At 42.5% G+C, this 20301-nt stretch overlaps 1 protein-coding gene across 2 annotated transcripts in view; it reads left to right on the top strand.

The window, feature by feature from the left end:
• Window positions 1–20301, top strand: part of PSTPIP2 (proline-serine-threonine phosphatase interacting protein 2) — a 69189-nt gene that overhangs the window by 37939 nt on the left and 10949 nt on the right. For both annotated transcript variants that reach the window (XM_060761207.2, XM_060761208.2), the window contains exons 5-11: window positions 3628–3734; window positions 10195–10257; window positions 12350–12448; window positions 14714–14759; window positions 15766–15845; window positions 16794–16892; window positions 19208–19304. In XM_060761207.2, coding sequence (XP_060617190.2) covers window positions 3628–3734; window positions 10195–10257; window positions 12350–12448; window positions 14714–14759; window positions 15766–15845; window positions 16794–16892; window positions 19208–19304 — 591 coding nt within the window. The remainder of the gene's footprint in view (window positions 1–3627; window positions 3735–10194; window positions 10258–12349; window positions 12449–14713; window positions 14760–15765; window positions 15846–16793; window positions 16893–19207; window positions 19305–20301) is intronic.

Raw genomic sequence — 20301 nt, forward strand, 5'->3', positions numbered from 1 at the left:
TTGTGGCTGCTACAAACCAGGTTGAATTGGTTGAGACTTGATGATGAGATCTTCATTGGAAAACTATAACAAAATGTGCTGCAGGATGTCCCTCCCACAAGAACAAAGTTTTTGCAGTGTAATAAACTTTCCCCATGTTTTAATGATAAAACCATTTATAAATCAGGAACAAAAATCATGTTGCTTAGTGTTATTAACTGTGCTTAGCTTCCATGATTAGATAGAATTGAGTGCCTTGAGGGTATTACTTTGCTTCCTGGACAGGAACTCCTATTCTGTGTCTTCATTTTTGGTGTGATCCAGACTGTATGATGACTATGTCTTTGTGGGAGTTGCAGTCTAAAAAAATAACTTTTCCAACTTTGTCCCTGTTGGAATATAAGTCTGAAGTCCTCAGCGATGAGCAGTTAGTTAGTTTAGTATAGACTAAAGGTTTCCCTTCCATCATGTCTCCTGTTTAACCGGAGCTCCTGTTGATGCAGTGGGTTAAACCATTGAGCTGTCAAACATGCTGATCAAAAGGTCATAGGTTTGAATCCGGGGAGTGGCGTGAGCTCCCGCTGTTAGCCCCAGCTTCTGCCAACCTAGCAGTTTGAAAACATGCAAGTGTGAGTAGATCAATAGGTACCAGTGGGAAGGTAACGGTGCTCCAAGCGGTCATGCAGGCCACATGACCTTGGAGGTGTCTATGGAATGTGGAGCACGATGAACGCTTACATCTTGCTCGATAGGAGATGGCATTGAGATGGTTCCCCTCCAGCTAGAAAAGGGGAACAGGGCAACAACATTCATTGAGCTTGTCATTTAACACATTTTCATTTGTGAGCTGCAGTGTCTTTATAAATATATGGGGTTTCGAGGAAACTTCATTACCAGTAATGTGCCATTCATGACTTGTTGGAAATTCGCCGCCTTGGAGAGAGGCCAACCTTCTCAGCAACCTTTGGGCATTTAGGCATGGGAGTTTCCCACCCTGCCGGTTTGGTGGTGTTTTACTGTAAACTGGATTGAATTGCCCTGGTCTGCCTTGCAGGGAGGGGCTGACCGACCAGGGCTTTTCTTACACAAGTGGAAAGTACAGGGAAGAAGCACAAGGAAGTGCCTTGATTTGGTTTCTGAAGATCTGAAAACAGCAAAAGTGGACTCTCCTCTCTGGACGGCCTCTTCTCCTACATCTTCATCTCTGGTGTGGACCATGGTTAGACCTTGGAAAAAATGGGGTGGGCTATAAGTTGGCTTATTAAGTTCCTAAATCTTATTTAATGCATATTTTTTATCTACGCTTCATGGCACACTTCCTTTCCAAGAAATAAAAAACATATGAAACTTCACAGAATGGAAGTGTAACTTTCTTGGGTCACAATTTCCGCAAATTCTTTAATTAGTTAATGTGGGTTGAGTATCCCTTATCTAGAATGCTTGGGACCAGAAGTGTTTGGGATTTCAGGGTTTTATTGTTGTTGTTGTTTTGGAATATCTGCATATGCTTACATAATGAGATCCAAGTCTGAACAGGAAATTTGTGTATGCTTCACTTAGCTGAAGGTGATTTTATATACACTTGCGTGGTGCTAAGTCTGTACACTGAACTATCAGAAAGCAAAGGTGTCACTATCTCAGCCATACAGTGTTGGATTTTGGAGTATTTTGGAATTCTGGATACAGGATGCTCAACTTGTCATTTCCAAGCCATTATATACAGCAGTGGTTCCCAACCTTTTTTTGACTAGGGGCCACTTGACAGAGACCATTGTCCAGTATTAGTACCAAAAGGGTTACAAATCTGTTTTTGGTCAACTTTAGGTTCAGTTAGGTTATTTGGGGTGCTGATTCAGAAAATTGCATTGGATAGACCACATCAGCTCTAGTTTCTGATACAGAACATATGCCATCCAGTAGTTGCCATCTGCTCACCAACAGAAAACCATATTTAATAATCTAGAGCGGATGTGGTAGCAGTAATTTTTCGTGGGGAGTCAGCCTCTCCCCTCCCGACATCTCCAGTTGCCTTGGCACTATAAGAGGGAGTCGCTCTTGTTGCCACATGGTTTCGAGGCAACAGTGTAGTAATGGTGAAGCCACGGACCATATTTCTGTTCTTGCGGACCATTGGTGGTCTGTGGACCACAGGTTGGGAACCACTAATTTACAGTGTTGTCATTGCAATTAAAGCCGTACATACACAACACTAACAAGAGCCACTGCAAAGGATTCCCCCAGGCACATCAAATCACTCTCAACAAAAGATTCCCCCCAGGCACTTCCAAGCCATTAAATGCTAATCAAGGTGGTCATTTGAAACATTCACACCTAGCTCCAGCAGACAAAAGTCCTTTGTCCCACTCTGGTCATTCCACACATATATAAACCCATTTTCCTACTTCCAACAGACCTCACTACCTCTGAGGGTGCTTGCCATAGATGAGGCGAAACATCAGGAGAAAATGCCCCAGAACATGGCCATATAGCCAGGAAAAACCTACAACAACCCAGATTTCCCCTTAGTACAACACAATTTGAACAAATATTGACTAGAATCATAGAATCATAGAGTTGGAAGAGACCTCATGGGCCATCCAGTCCAACCCCCTGCCAAGAAGTAGGAAAATCGCATTCAAAGCACACCCAACAGATGGCCATCCAGCCTCTGTTTAAAAGCCTCCAAAGAAGGAGCCTCCACTACACTTCGAGGTAGAGAGTTCCACTGCTGAACAGCTCTCACAGTTAGAAAGTTCTTCCTAATGTTCAGATGGAATCTCCTTTCCTGTAGTTTGAAGCCATTGCTCTGCGTCCTAGTCTCCAGGGCAGCAGAAAACAAGTTTACCTTCAGAACAAGCATGCCTTCAGAATTTGTATGGTCCTTCAGTCATTGCTAGACTCCAACTTCCATTATCCTAGCCAGCATGCCAGTGGTGAGGAATGGTGAGAGTTACAATTTGCCTCTCCTTGGAAAATTCATACAAAAGTGTGTTTCATTCCTGTTGTTGCTGTTGTTATGTGCTTTCAAGAAATTTCCAATGTATGGCAACCCAGTCATGGGGTTTTCTTGGCAAGATTGGCTTGGGTGTATTGCCTTTGCCTTCCTCTGAGGCTGAGAGAGTGTGACTTGCTCATGGTTCCCCGGTGGATTCCATGTTTGGGAATATATTCAAACTCTGTTTTCCAGAATCCTATTCCAGTGTTCAAACTACTACACTATGCTGGCTCTTGTTTCCTTCCATACTTGATATTAGGATGAATGTCACTCCTTAAACTACTGGTGGTTATGAATAAAGACACGATGGTGCAATGGGTTAAACCTTTGTGCTGGCTGAACTGCTGACCTGAAGATTGGCGGTTCGAACCTGTGAGACAGGGTGAGTTCCTGTCTGTCAGCTCCAGCTTCCCATGCAGGGACATGAGAGGAGCCTCTCATGAGATGGTAATATATCCAGGCGTTCCCTGGGCAATGTCCTTGCAGACAACCAATTCTCTCACACCAAGAAGTGACTTGCAGTTTCTCAAATCACTTCTGACATGATTAAAAATTAAGATGAATCAGTCACTATCTATCGTATGTTTTCTTGGCTTTGACTCCCATGTTACATATTTGCATTGATTCATTTTTATGGCTTCTCTTCTTTCCAGAGGTGGATAGCGTGGGCCAGAGCCACATCCAGCTGGGACAGACTCTGCGGGAAGAAGCCAGGAAGATGGAGGATTTCAGGGAGAAGCAGAAACTCCACCGGAAAAAGGTCAGAAATAAAGAGGTTTGAGTTTATCTTGGTAAATTCTGAATAATGTCTGCTAGAGCTTTGGTTAGAAATGCATTGATTATAGTTGCCAAGATCCTATTGCTGGAGATTTGTGGATGTGCAACTCCCAAAATGATATTTTCAAACTCCTTAAACCACTGGTGGTTATGAATCCATAGTCTCCTTTATAGGACATGGGGTGCATCTACACTGGAATGAACGCAATTTGACGCCACTTTAAAGGCCAAGCTCAATGCTATGAAATCATGGGAGCTGTAGTTTTACAAGTCTTTAGCTTTCTCTGCCAAAAAATGCTGGTGCCTCGCAACTTCTAGGTTCCCATAGCATTGTGCCATGCAGTTAAAGTGGTACCAAATTGTAGATTCCTTCTCCCAGTTTTAGCACTGTTGAGTTAATTGAATGCAAGCTACTTTTGCACTTTGAACACAATGTACAGAAACACTCCAAGGCTGGATCTACACTGTCATATAATCCATTTTTTGGGTCAAGATGATCTACTTTGAACTAGATTATATGAGTCTATACTGCCCTTTAATTCAGTTCGAAGCAGATCATCTGGATTTGAAAAATGGATAATAGGGCAGTGTAGATATTTATTTATTGCATTAGACACAGACCACAAGGGTACAGTTGTAATGTATTTAAAAAAAAAACAAAGTTTGCAAACTTGGCATTATACTAAATGTCCTTTGACCAGTAGCTGGCCACTTGGAGTGCCTTTGGTGTTGCTGCAAGAAGGTCCTCCATTGTGCATGTAGCAGGGCTCAGACTGCATTGTAATGGGTGGTCAGTGGTTTGCTCTTCTCCACTCTCGCATGTTGTGGACTCCACTTTGTGGCCCCATTTCTTGAGGTTGGCTCTGCATCTCGTGGTGCTGGAGCGCAGTCTGTTCAGCACCTTTCAAGTCGCCCAGTCTTCTGTGTGCCCAGGAGGGAGTCTCTCATTCAGTATCAGCTATGGCTTGAAGTTCCAGGTTTTAGCCTGCCACTTTTGGACTCTCACTTGCTGAGATGTTCCTACGAGTATCTCTGTAAATCTTAGAAAACTATTACTTGACTTAAGGCATTGATGTGCTGGCTGATATCCGAACAGGGGATGGACCAGAGATGTCACTGCCCTGGTCCTTTTACTATTGGCTGCTACTTCCCTTGGATGTCAGGTGGTGCAAAAACAGTGTAATTTCTCCAGTGGTGTTGGGCATTGACATCCTGTGATAATGTGGCATGTCTCATTAAGAGCCAATCCACTGTTTTAGCGTGGTGAGATGTGTTCCACACTGGGCATATATACTCAGCAGCAGAGTAGCAAAGCGCAAGGGCAGATGACTTCACTGTGTCTGGTTGTGATTCCCAGGTTGTGCCAGTCAGCTTTCGTATGATATTGATTCTAGTGCCCACTTTTTGCTTGATATTCAGGCAGTGCTTCTTGTAGGTCAGAGAACGGTCCAGGGTAACTCCCAGGTATTTGGGTGTTCTGTAATGCTCCAGTGGGATTTCAGTGGCTGCGTAGATGGAGTGTGAGAACAAAGTGGAAAAGTGAAAAATGGAGAGAGGAACTGGAACTTTTAAATTGCAATTTGAAAAAGTGAGATGATAGAGGATGAACTGGTACAATCCCTACTGGACTGGGAAAGTAGATGTGTAAGGAAAAGAGGCAAAGAAGGTACCCAAAACAATACAAAACAGGAAAACAAATAGAAATGGAAACAGAGAAAAACCCTGATAGAAAAGATCTAGGTGTGAATGATATTCAGTGTCTCTCTCATTGCAAAGCTAGAAGGAAAATTGCATTGGTGCAGATGAGATTTTTATTTGGAGGAAGCCTCTCATTCCTCTTCCCTTGTAATATCACCCGTGGCAGCCTTAAGTCCCATCATTGGTGCAGACAAAGTGACGCCAAATGCCAAATCCTTTGAATCTTGATTCCTGACAAGAAGATAATGTGTGTGTTTGTTTTTACTGCTTGAGCTCATTTGAGGCTGTGTCACCTGAAAAGCCTGCCAGCAACAGGTTGTCCACCTTCCTATTGTCACTCGGCGAACAGAGGTTAAATACAAATCTGTCTACGACACAGGAATCGTAAAAGGTTAGGTACATTCATTTGTCAGAAATGCAGTTTATGGCTGCTGTCCTTCATCATGGCACCAAAGCACAAGATTGAGCCTCAAATGAATTTTCAAATAGGTAAAGAAAATGCAGAAAGTAGTTCAAATGTCCACTACATTATTGAAACCAGCCATTGTCCAATTCTGGGCACCACAATTCAAGAGAGATATTGACAAGCTGGAATGTGTCCAGAGAAGGGCGACTAAAATGATCAAGAGTCTGGAGAACAAGCCCCATGAGGAGCGGCTTAAGGAGCTGGGCATGTTTAGCCTGAAGAAGAGAAGGCTGAGAGGAGATATGATAGCCATGTATAAATATATGAGAGGAAGCCACAGGGAGGAGGGAGCAAGCTTGTTTTCTGCTTCCCTGGAGACTAGGACAAGGAACAATGGCTTCAAACTACAAGAGAGGAGATTCCATCTGAACATGAGGAAGAACTTCCTGACTGTGAGAGCCGTTCAGCAGTGGAACTCTCTGCCCCGGAATGTGGTGGAGGCTCCTTCTTTGGAGGCTTTTAAACAGAGGCCATCTGTCAGGGGTGATTTGAATGCAATATTCCTGCTTCTTGGCAGAATGGGGTTGGACTGGCTGGCCCATGAGGTCTCTTCCAACTCTTTGATTCTATGATTCTATGATTCATTGACAAAGCAGTGGTTGAGGATGCAGATGAATAAGACTGATAATACATATCAACCGGTATCCTGTTAGTGGCCTACAGAGAGGAGCATGTGTACACTATGACCCCTGTATCCACAGAACTGGTTGACAACATTCCAGTTATCCACAGTTTCACTTGTTTGGGTATTCACTTAGGGTCTTCTGTACAAACTATACTGTCTTTTCCATTGTTTGTGATGGACTATTATCCACGGGTTCCTCTACTTCTGTTGAATTAATTAATTTTCACACTACTTTAGCAGCTATGACTTAATGCAATAGAATAGGCATAGGCAAACGTTTTCCCTCCAGGTATTTTGGATTTCAACTCCCACAATTTCTTACAGCCGGAAGTTTGCCCATGCCTGCAATAGAATAATAGGAGTTGTGGTTTTTCAAGGTCTTTAACCATCTTTGCCAAATAGTGCTGACGCCTCACCAAATTTCCAATAACCATGATTCCAAAGCACTGAGGTTTGCAGTTAACCTGTTGTCACGCTGTGGATACAGTCTGCCTCTGATAAATATGGCCTCTGTAGGCATGTTCTTGATCCTCCAGTGCAACCCTATGGCATTGGGTTTGTGCATCTGAACATTAGGAAGAACTTCCTCACTGTGAGAGCCGTTCAGCAGTGGAACTCTCTGCCCCGGAGTGTGGTGGAGGCTCCTTCTTTGGAGGCTTTTAAGCAGAGGCTGGATGGCCATTTGTCAGGGGTGATTTGAATGCAATATTCCTGCTTCTTGGCAGGGGGTTGGACTGGATGGCCCATGAGGTCTCTTCCAACTCTATGATTCTATGATTCTATGATTCTATGATTCTAAGTTTTTTTGGGCTGTACGACCATGTTCTAGCAGCATTTTCTCCTAACGTTTCGCCTGCATTTGTGGCTGATATCTTCAGAGGTTCTGTTGGTAGTGAGGCAAGTGGAGTCTGTATTAGGCATGGGCAATCCATGGTTTAAATGGTCCTAAAGTACTTTAAAAAACTAGGGGGAGCTAGTGCTTTGCTTCTAAAGTTCTGGCGGTGAAAATTTCAGAACTCTAACAAAACTTTCAAAATTTCATTATTATTTCGTTTTTGGTGATTTTTATGACAGAACCAATTAGGAACCGCCTGTTGCATTCCAGACCAGGAAGAAGCCCTCTGACTTAAAACATGATACAACTGAGTAAAAATGCCAGCAGTTTATTGTAGGTAATTTAAAAAGCATTAGCAGCAAAACACTCCAAAGAAATAGGTAAATCCAAGTAGGTAGAAAGATAATCAGGAACAAATAATCCAGGAAATAAATCCATCAAAGTACATGAACAAACCCATAACAGAAACTTCCAAGGTAAAACTCCAAATCATGAAATCAAACAAGGTATAACTTGAATCTTTCCAAGGCAAGACTGCAAGAGTCACCACTACGTCTTGATCCAGTTCCAGATGTTGCTTCATCTGACCACAGATTCTGTACTTCACACTTTTATCCCCTAATCTACTCTAAATCCCTGCCAGAAACTTGTTCTATTCAGCCTAGATTCTGTTATCAATTTTTCTCTCAGCCTGACAGATCACCGGAGAGATTGTTGAACAATTCTGTTTTGCCTGAAAAGCAGCTCATTAATTTCTGCAGCTGGGCCAGGTGCCGAGCTTTTCTCAGGTTCAAAAGCCTGGGAATTCTCTGGTAACAATTCAGGCTCTCTTCCAGAGACCATCTCATCATCCCCAAACTCTTCAGGAACATTATCATCAGCAAAGACACTTTGAACAGGAATCCCATTATTCTCTACATCTAAAGCACCCTCATCATTAGAAACAGCATTGTCATTGTCATTCCCAACATCATTAGCAACAGCATTGTCATTCCCAACATCCAGAAAGCCCTGATCATTCAACACACTCACAGGCTGAACTCCAACACTGCCATTTATAACAAAATTTTGAAGGTTTTGTTAGAGTTCTGAAATTTTCATCACCAGAACTTTAGAAACACTTTAGAACCATTTAGGCTGAGAAACTGCGGTATACAAGTAAAGTAAATAAATAAATAAAATAGAAGCAAAGCACTAGTGCCTCCTAGTTTTGTAAGTACTTTAGAACCATTTAGAACCATGGATTGCCCATGCCTTGTGTGTGTGTGTATAATGTGTGTGTGTGTGTGTGTGGAATGTCCAGGGTGAGAGAAAGAATGCTTGTATGTTCAAATAAAGTGTTAATGTTTCAGTTAGCAACCATGAATTAGCATTAGCACACCTCCCAAAGAGAAGATGCCTCCAGGCAACAAAGGCTAGGCTACCTCTATGCAGATACCCTCACTGTTTGACTTTGCAAACGTCATGGCTATTCAAATGCTAATTCAAGCTTGCTAATTGCAACATTCACACTTGCTTCTAACAGATAAGGGCTCTTTCTCCTACCCTGGACATTATTCCACAGGTGTAAATGCACTCCACTTGCCTCACTGCCAACAGAACCTCTGAAGATGCCAGCCATAGATGTAGGTGAAACGTCAGGAGGGAATGCTGCTGGAATATGGCCAAACAGCCCTCAAAACTCACAACCCAGTGATTCCAGCCATGAAAGCCTATTGTATTCTTCAACCAGAAATACTCCATTTCAACAAGTTTTGCTATTTTCCATGGTTTTGTGTATCAAACTATATGCATGGGAACATTTCCTCTCTGGATACAGGGGGTCATACTATTCTGTACTTAAGTAAACTGGTTGACTATTCTGTCCTGGTGCAATTACTATTCATGAACTGTAATTGCTTTCTAAAAGAGAGAAAATGAAAAACTGTGTAATCCATATTCTCCATCTGAGAGCAGAAGAAGCCATGCAGACATGCAGAAATCCACAGAGTTGGTTTAGCTTCCGATAGGAAAGAAGTCATAATTGTCAGGGCCAAAACAAACGAAATGAATTTCAACAGGGAGAAATATATGGCACTGCACTTGGGTGGAAAGAATGAAATGCACAAATATAGGATGAGTGGCTGGTTTGAAAGCAATCCATGGGAAAGGGATCAAAGAGTCTTAGTAGATCCAGAGATGCAGCAACTACGAAAGCCACTTCGGATAACCTTGTGTCCAGTTCTGGGCACCATAACCCAAAGAAGGATCTGAAGCTAGAATGTGTCCAGAGAAGGGCGAGATGGCCATCTGTTGGGAGGGCTTTAATTGTGTACCTCTGTATGGCGGAGACTGGATAGTCCTTCCAACGGTTCTAGGATTCTAAGCTTGTTTTCTGCTTCCTTGGAGACTAGGACATGAAACAATGGCTTCAAACTACAAGAAAGGAGATTCCATCTGAATATGAGGAAGAACTTCCTGACTGTGAGAGCCATTCAACAGTGGAACTCTCTGCCCCGGATTGTGGTGGAGGCTCCTTTTTTGGAAGCATTTAAACAGAGGCTGGATGGCCATCTGTCGAGGGTGTTTTGAATGCAATATTCCTGCTTCTTGGCAAGGGGTTGGACTGGATGGCCCATGAGGTCTCTTCCAACTCTTTGATTCTATGATTCTATGATTCCTTTGTGCGTAGCGAAATGGAAGGGATTGATAGCATTTCCCCTTCTTGCTGCTTGTGTGTGGCCTTGTATGTTTACACGTTGGAAACACTCCCCTTTTGCCATCTCCTCTCCTTTTGCAAAGCTGCACAGACCCATTAACACTGCTGTTCTTTTCCACAGATTGAGCTCATAATGGACGCTATTCACAAAAACCGGAATTTGCAGTACAAGAAAACCATCGAAGTGAGTTCTTCCTTCCCATCTGGTTCCCATCTGGGCTTTTAAAAAATGTGACTTTGCATCTTGTCCACCACATTGCTCTCCTTTTAATGATGGGGTGGCTTAATGATGCATAGCCTTTGCCAAGAGGAGAGATTATATGTCTCCGGGAAGTCTTCAAGTTGGATAGCCTTACAGAGACAAATGAGATTATTCTCTTGTTAGCCTAGTGTTTCAGAATTTTGAAAAATGCTTTAGCGCAGTGGTTCTCCACCTTCCTAATGCTATGAACTCTTAATACAGTTCCTCATCTTGTGGAGACCCTCAACCATCAAATTATTTTCGTTGCTACTTCATAACTGTAATTTTGCTACTGCTATGAATCATAATGTAAATGTCGGATATGCAGATATTATTCAATGGACTAAATTTGGTACAAATACCTAATACGCCCAAATTTGAATACTGGTAGGGATTGATTTTGTCATTTGGGAGTTGTAGTTGATGAGATATATAGTTCACCTACAAGCAAAGAGCATTCTGAACTCCACCAATGATGGAAGTAAACCAAACTTGGCACACAGAACTTCCATACCTAACAGAAAATATTGGAAGGATTTGGTGGGCATCGACTTTGAGTTTTGGAGTTGTAGTTCACCTCCAGAGAGCACTCAATCAATGATGGATCCTGACCAAACTTTGCACGAATACTCAGTATGCCTGGCGTGAATCCTGGTGCAGTTTGGGGAAAATAGACCTTGCCATTTGGGAGTTGTAGTTTTTGGGATTTATAGTTCACCTACATTCAAAGAGCATTCTTATTTATTTATTTATTTAGCGTGTCAGGAGCAAACCAAACAGTTGTACTGCATTTTTTAACAAACAAACACAAACAAACAAAACACAAAATTTGCATGCTTGGTAGTTGATTAAATGTCCTTTGACCAGTAGCTGGCCCCTTGGAGTGCCTCTGGTGTTACTATAAGAAGGCCCTCCATTGTGCTCAGGTTACATTGCAGCAGATGGTCTGTGGTTTGCTCTTCTCCACACCCACATGTTATGGATCCCACTTTGTAGCCCCATTTCTTAAGGAGCATTCTGAACCCTATCAATGATAGAATTGGTTCAAACTTCCCACACAAAACTCCCATGAACAACACAAAAAACAGTGTTTCCGGATGGTCTTTGGTGACCCCTCTGACACCCCCTTGCAACCCCAACAGAGGCCCCGACCCCCAGGTTGAGAAATGCTGCTTTAGAGAAAGGAAGAAAAAATAGGGTCTCACCCACATCTCTGGAGAGTGCACACTCTCATTTTCCATGCAGGAAGAAAGACCTCCTTCAAGACCCAAGCATAGCCTACAGAAAGTGCCAAAGTTCAATGCATTACCTTTTACACTTGAAGAGGAATGGTACTTGCCTTACTTCTAATTGCAGTTGGGTTGCATGTCCCAGCTGCAACTATGCATGCCAAACAATGATGGGAGTTGCAGTTCAATGAATCTGAATGGGTCTCATGATTCCCAGTCCTGGGGTGTTGCATATCTTGGAAAAAGTTACTTTCTTTAAAGACTGGTCTCTAGATCAGTGATAAATCCAATAAACGTTGGTGCATCTACACCAAAGAGTGCTGATGCCTCAGTAAACTACAATTCCCATGGCTTCAAAGCATGAACTCCTATCTCAGTTAAGACAGGATCAAACTGTACTGATTCTACTGTGTAAGATGCACTCTTAGATGCATCAAGTCCATTAGTGTATCTCCATCCTTTCATATTGATGCTGGTTAAAAACAATTTCTAGCTAGACAAAGGATAAGGAGGAAAAAAGCAGTTTGGGAAAGCATGAAAACACTTTGACAAAGAACTTCAATATCAGAGGCTTTGTTCATTGAGATATGTGGGTATTAAGGGTGCATCTACACCCTAGAGTTAGTGTCATTTGGCACCACTGCCAAGGTTCAATGCTTTGGAATCCTTGTAGTTGTAGTTTCACAAGGTGTTTAGCTTTCTCTATCAAAGAGTGCTGGTTAAAGTGGTGTCAAACTGCATTAATTCTCCTGTGTGGAATCACCACCTGCTTCTTTTGTGACCTCTTTTGTTGTGACTTTCCCCAGGCCAAGAGGCTCTACGAACAGCGATGCAGAGATAAGGATGAGGCCGAACAGGCCGTCCACCGGAGCGCGAACCTGGTCACACAGAAGCAGCAGGAAAAGGTAACCAAAAAGATAGATTTGAATGAGAGTAAAGGGCTCCTTGAACCTGGATTATATGTCTCCAGGGAGCCAAAAGCTCTGCCCTAGAGTGAGGATTTTATGTCTAAACTAAAGTTTAATCTGTCTTGGATTTTAGCCACATTTTAAAATTCAGTTTCTTAGCAGAAAAGACATGAATACAAAACCCAAATGCTGATTCATATGTAAGCATAAACATGCTTGAACAACATTTATATAATGTTGAAGGCTTTTATGGCCGGAATCACTGGGTTGTTGTCCTTTCTCTCACCCTGGACTTTCCACAGGTATATAAACCCAATTTTCCTAGTTTCCAACAGACCTCACAACTTATGAGGTTGCCTGCCATAGATGCAGGTGAAATGTCAGGAGAGAATGCTTCTAGTACATGGCCATACAGACCGAAAAACCTACAACAACCCAAAATGTATATAACTAACTACATCAGGCATGGGCAAACTTCCCACACAGAACCCCCATGACCAACCGAAAGTATTGTGTTTTCTGATGGTCTTTGGCCACCCATCTGACACCCCCTCTCGAGCCCCCCCAGGGGTCCCGACCCCCAGGTTCAGAAACTCTGGTATAGATGTATCCTTAGAGAAAGCTGCTGCTGCTGTGACTCTTGCTTTACTGGAAATCACATCCTGGGAAAGTGCGCTCATTGATTGCAGGGTTTTGGGACTTGTAGTCCACTTCCTCAAACTCTATGTTGCACTCCAGGCAGGGAAAGCCCTCTGACTTTAAACACCACACAGCTGAGTAGGTAGTTTATGCAAGCAGTTTATTGAAGATATTTTAAAAGCAGTAGCAGTAAAAACAATCCACAAAAATAGGTAAATCCAATTAGGTAGAAAGATAGATAGAAACAAATAGTCCAGGAAATTAGTCCATCAGAGTTCATGAAAGCAAATACTGAAAATTCCAAGGTAAAACCTCAAAATTGAACAAGAATCAAACAAGACACTTAGCACAGGAATCTATCCAAGGCAAGGCTTCCAGAGACCTGGCACAACATCTTGACTCAATCGCAACATTGCTTCAACTGGCTACAGATTCTGTACTTGGCATTTTTAACCCCTAATCTACTCTATATCCCAAGCAGCCAAAAATGGATTTCTTTTCAGCCTTGACTCTATTATCAATCTCTCTCGCAATCTGGCAGAGCCTGAGAGCTTGGTTTGTTTGTCTGTGCTGTCTGAAAGCATTTCTCTTTCTTATCTACTGGCTCATTCATTTCTACAGCTGGCCCAGGTGCCAAGCTTTTCTCAAGCTCAAAGCCTTGGGAATTCTCTGGTAGCAATTCAAGTCTAGGGAACATGCCATCATCCCCAAACCCTTCAGGAACATTCTCATCAGAAAAATCATTTTGAACAGGAATACCATTGTCATTCTCTGCATCTAGAGCAACCTCGTCATTAGAAACATAAACCTCAATGTCACTCCCAACATCCAGAGGTGTCTGCGCCCTACACCACTGGAGAAATTACACTGCTTAGCCGGTATTGCACCACCTGATATCCGCCAGGAAGTAGCAGCCGATAGTGAAAGGACCAAGGCAGAGACATCTCCAGCTCATCCCTTGTTTGGGTATCAGCCAGCACGTCAATGACTTAAATCTAGACATAGTTTTCTAAGATCTACAGAGACACTCGCTGGAACACCTCAGCAAGTGAGAATCCAAAAGTGGCAGACTCAAACCCAGAACCTCAACCAATGGCTGATACGAAACGAGAGACTCCCCCCTGGGCACACAAAGGACTGGGCGACTTGGAAGGCGCTGAACAGACTGCGCTCTGGCACCATGAGATGAAGAGCCAACCTTCAGAAATGGGGCTACAAAGTGGAAGCCACAATATGTGAGTGTGGAGAGGAGCAAACCACTGACCACCTGCTGCAATGCAACCTGAGCCCTGCCACATGCACCATGGAGGACCTTCTTGCGGCAACACCAGAAGCACTCCAAGGGGCCAGATACTGGTCAAAAGACATTTAATCAACTACCAAACTCACAAATTTTGTATTATGTCTGTTTGTTTGCTTTGTTCTGTTAGAAATGTAATATAATTGACTGGCTGCCCTGACACGAAATAAATATAAACAAACATCCAGAGTACCCCGATCGTTAGACACAATCACAGACTGAACACCAACACTCTAAACAAAATGCTGGTGGAAGACCCTTCTTCAAACAGCCGATGCCCTGATTGTTCTCTAACTCCTCTGTTCTTCCTTTTGTCTCTGCAGCTGTTTGTCAAGTTGGCTCAAACAAAGACAGCCTTGGAGGATGCAGGTGAGTTCTTCATTGACTCTAAAGTCAGGAGGGTTGCTTGCCAACTTTCAAATTGGCTTCTCCTCTTGTGCTTTAAGACCTATCTGATCTAGTAATGTACCCAGAGCACAGGAAAGTTCTCCTTTTGCATTCCAGCTCTCAGCAATGGGCATTTTAGAGGTCTGTAGTCCCAAGTAGTGTTTATTTCAGAGCTGTATCAGTACCTCTCCATGACATTGACTGAAAACTATCCCCATTTGTATTTCCTTGTCCAGACAGCTTCCTGTTTTATTTCTTGGTAGATGGGATTCCTTGGTAGATGGGAAAGGAGCCTGGCTTCCTGCATTTATGGCACACCTTTTCCCAAGACCGCATTGAGCAGAGCTGGGTTGTAGGGTTTGTATAGCATTTTTCAATCCTTACTACAACCCTGTGAGATTAGTTAGGCTGAGAAATAGTGTCCAGACTACAAAGTCATATAATAAAAACAAATGGATGAGTGGGGCTTTGAACAAACTTTTGTCAGTTCCTGCTGAATTGGAATCAAACTACTTTTTGCACTTTGAACTTAGTTGGCAGCAATTAATGCAAGAAAAGGGGGAAAGTGGGGGAAGACAAGAGAAAAACTGGGGCAATTAGCTGAAAACATGGGAAGACAAAAGGCTATTCAGTTGGTGCCGTGATGGTGCCCTCTGGTGATTAAAACCAAAGATGCAATGGATTATTTACAGTCGTTCTTCCACATTTAGTTTTGGCTTTTGTGGATTTGATTAATCATTGATTTGATTACAAATATTATCTTTAGGAATCTCTAGGTCCTCTACTCTAGTATGAATCTGGTCAAACCCTTCTCCCATATTTTATGACCCTAGAGATTTCTGGAAAGAAAATTCAAAATGGTTGGAATCATATTTTACTTTGATTCCTTTATATGTCTAGTATGTTTGTTTATGGGTGCATTGATGACTTTACCCTCCTTGTTTTCCAGAAGGGATTGAACTCCTGTTTTGTTTTTGTCCAATTACAGACAGGGTCTATCAGGCAAATGTCAGCGCTGTTGAGAAGGTCAGGCAAGAATGGCAGAACGAGCACATCAAGGCTTGCGAGGTACAAAAATGAGGATTCAGATGTCCTACCTCAAGCAATGCAATCCTGGAATATCCAGTGCTGCTATTTTTTTTAGGAGTACTCCCATAAATTATGGACTCCTGTGTTCAAATTATGAACCTTTATCAATTAAATTTTTTGAAAATAGCCCCCGGTGGTGCAGTGGGTACCACTGAGTTGCTAAACTTGGTGATCAAAAGGTCACAGGTTCAAATCCAGGGAGTGGCGTGTCAGCCCCAGCTTCTGCCAACCTAGCAGTTCGGAAACATGCAAATGTGAGTAGATCAATAGGTACTGCTCTGGTGGGAAGGTAACGACGCTCCATGCAGTCATTCTGGCCACATGACCATAGAGGTTGTTCCAGTGTGCCTTCCCAGAATAATGATCCCATAGCACTTCATCCTCCAAAGCACTTTATATTGTTTTAGGTCTGCTTGTATGTTCCCACAAACCGCCCCATCATTTTTGCCCATGTCCAGCATTATTTTTTAATCTTCTAAATTTTAATTACATTTGGCCTACCCGTAGATTTTAAAGTGTGTTGTCCTATTGATAATGCTTATGTTATTGTTTTATTGTTTTGTTGTTGTTGTTTTTAATTGCTTGTATTGTTATTGTTGTTGCTTGTATTGTTGTATTTTGGGCTCGGCCTCATGTAAGCCGCACCGAGGCCCTTGGGGAGATGGTAGCGGGGTATAAATAAAGGGTTGGTATTATTATTATTATTATTATTATTATTATTATTATGGAGGTGTCTACGGACAACGCCAGCTCTTCAGCTTAGAAATGGAAATGAGCACCAACACCTAGAGTCGAACACGACTGGACTTAATGTCAGAGGAAAACCTTTACCTGACCTAATTTATAAGATACTGACTATCTTTAAGGAATCCCACAGTCATGTTTTGCTTCTGGGTTTAATATCTTCCTCCCTTGTTTTGCCTCCAGCTTTTTGAGAATCAAGAATGTGAGCGGATCAGCTGCTTCCGGAACGCCTTGTGGCTTCACATCAACCAGCTCTCCTTGGAGTGTGTTAAGAATGATGAAGTAAGGAAGGAATGGCCAACCAATTACTTTATTTACGTCCAAACTTGGCCCTGATATTGAAATGTGGGAAACTACTGTTACAGGGAGCCCATGGTATCTGCTGGGATTCTATTACACTATATAACACGATCCTGGGTTATAATTGCTTCTAGCATAAAAATATGTAAAAAGTTTATTAAACTGCAAGAACTTTGTTTTTGCAAGACATCCTGCATCACATTTTGTTACAGTTTTTCAATGAATATCTCTTAATGTCAGCCAATTCAACATGTGGTGGAGGCTCCTTCTTTGGGAGCTTTTAAACAGAGGCGGGATGGCCATCTGTCAGGGGTGCTTTGAATGCAATATTCCTGCTTCTTGGCAGGGGGTTGGACTGGATAGCCCATGAGGTCTCTTCCAACTCTTTGATTCTATGATTCTATAGTTTGTGGCAGCCACAAAAACAAAGTTTCTGGAGTATAACAACTACTTTCAAAGTAAGGGCCACACTTTCAAGCCAGGAACAGATTTTTTATTATTTTTCTTACCTAGTGTAATGTGCCCACAGTTCATATACAGAAAACGATCCATCTGGATCCAAAAGGTATTTTCCAACTCTATGATTCTAAAAACAGGTGGAAGCTCAAGTCCCAGGGTGTACAATAGAGTGGTCAAATAGTGTCCCTTATAAAATGGCAATATTTGGATTTTGTCAAAGAATCAAGTTGCGAATAGTTTGAATACTTGGTTGCAGAATGTGGATATGGAAGTCAAATTATATTTTTTTACAAGTTGTGGTTCAAAAGAGTAACTTTCACAAGCATTAATGAGGCCATTCGCTGCAATTTGCTTTATCAGCATGAGATAGATTTTCTGACTTTTTAAAAAAGCATCCCTACTCCCACTTCCACTAGTCAATAAGCTGATTTTAAAATCATTTTTGCAATCCCCATGTCTTCAAATGGCGGCAGACTATGTCCCCTTCTACACTGCTATATAAAATTCAGATTATCTGATTTGAACTGGATTATATGGCAATGTACAGTCATATAATCCAGTTCAAAGCAGATAATGTGGATTATCTGCTTTGATTTAGTCTGGATTATATGGGCAGTGTAGAAGCGGCCTACTTTAGGGTATGGAGGAGAGTTTGCCTGTAGAACATATTTTCTCGTTTTGAAAGAAAAACATGAATGCTTTTCACTTTCCTGGCACAGGACCCCCATGAAAGTGAAAAACCACAAAGAAACTGAGATTTTTTTTAACCCGAGGAAACACCTCTCTGGGAATTCCTAGTTCTTTCAGGTCAACTTTATGGTGTCTGTGGAATGACCAGGGTAGGACAAAGGACTCTTGTCTGTTGGAGCTAGGTGTGGATGTTTCAAATGACCACCTTGATTAGCATTTGATGGCCTGGCAGTGCCTGGTGCAATCTTTTGTTGAGAGGTGATTAGATGTCCCAGATTGTTTGTTGTTTTGCTGTTGTAATTTTAGAGTTTTTAATACTGGTAGCCAGATTTTGTTCATTTTCATGGTCTCTTCCTTTCTGTTGAAATTGTCCACATGCTTGTGGATTTCAATGGCTTCTCTGTGTAGTCTGACATGGTGGTTGTGAGAGTGGTCCAGCACTTCTGTGTTCTCAAATAATATGCTGTGTCCAGGCTGGTTCATCAGGTACTCTGCTATGGCTGACTTCTCTGGTTGAAGTAGTCTGCAGTGCCTTTCAACAAAGCCACAGGCACTGCCAGGCCATCAAATGCTAATCATAGAATCATAGAATCATAGAATCAAATAGTTGGAAGAGACCTCATGGGCCATCCAGTCCAACTGCCTGCCAAGAAGCAGGAATATTGCATTCAAATCACCCCTGACAGATGGCCATCCAGCCTCTGTTTAAAAGCTTCCAAAGAAGGAGCCTCCACCACACATCAAGGTGGTCATTTGAAACATTCACACCTAGCTCCAGCAGTCAAGAGTCCTTTGTCCCACCCTGGTCTTTCCACAGATATATAAACCCTTTTTCCTAGTTCCAACAGACCTCACTACCTCTGAGGAAGCTTGCCATAGATGCAGGCGAAACGTCAGGAGAGAATGCCTCTAGAACATGGCCATATAGCCCAAAAAAACCTACAACAACCCAGTAATTCCGGCCATGAAAGCCTTTGACAATACATCGATTTACAGATTCCTAGGGAGAATATCAAATCTGTGAACAATTTCATCCACAAATGTGGAGGAATGATTGCTGATACCTTCATCTTCACCTGCAGTGAGTGGAATAGTTGCTTTTTCATTTTTGCCACACCTGAGGACAACATTCTCTTGCCCCTTTCCAGAGCTACGAAGAGATCCGCAAGAGCCTTGAACAGTGCAGCATCGAGAAGGACATTGAATATTTTGTGACTCTCCGCAAGACGGGCTCCCTTCCTCCGGGTAAGTGGACCACAGTCACCTTTGTGCAGAGAATGGGGAACTTCCTTCTGTCAGTTATAACACTGGGGAATTTTAGTGCCAAAAAAAAAAGAAGTAATATTTCCATGCTTCAAAAGTTCACACAACATAAAATACGGTTGTATCCACATTGCAGAATTATTGCAGGTTGACCCTACATGAACTGCTACAGATTTACAGTTTTGTGAGAGATGTGTCTTTCTCTGTCAGAGACCTCTGGTGCCACAGCAAATGACAAATCCCAGGAGTCTATGGCAATTTAAAGGCTGCCAAACTGCAGTTATTCTGCAGTATAGATGGTCTCTACAACAAGAAATGTGCTCAAAATGGGAAGTCTGCTACATTACTGAATAAATTGGGGGATGGCAAATATGACTGAAGTGACCAAGCATTTAGAATCAAAGAGTTGGAAGAGACCTCATGGGCCATCCAGTCCAACCCCCTGCCAAGAAGCAGGAATATTGCATTCAAATCACTCCTGACAGATGGCCATCCAGCCTCTGTTTAAAAGCTTCCAAAGGAGGAGCCTCCACCACACTTCGGGGCAGAGAGTTCCACTGCTGAACGGCTCTCACAGTCAGGAAGTTCTTCCTCATGTTCAGATGGAATCTCCTTTCTTGTAATTTGAAGCCATTGTTCCGCGTCCTAACTACAAGAAAGGAGATTCCATCTGAACATGAGGGAGTTGTTTAGCTTTTTAATACTTATTGTTTTCTCTCCATGGAGTTTTTAAGTTATGGCTGTATATATGATGTAGTGGGTTAAGCCGCTGACTTGCTGAACTTGCTGAGCAAAAGGTCACAGGTTTGAATCCGGAGAGCAGCATGAGCTCCCACTGTTAGCCCCAGCTTCTGCAAATCAGCAGTTCAAAAATGTGCAAATATGAGTAGATCAATAGGTACTGCTCCGGTGGGAAGGTAATGGCACTCCATGCAGTCATTCTGGCCATATGTCCTTGGAGGTGTCTACGGACAATGCC

Source organism: Anolis sagrei, chromosome 2 (assembly GCF_037176765.1).
Source record: "Anolis sagrei isolate rAnoSag1 chromosome 2, rAnoSag1.mat, whole genome shotgun sequence".
NCBI lineage: Eukaryota > Metazoa > Chordata > Lepidosauria > Squamata > Dactyloidae > Anolis > Anolis sagrei.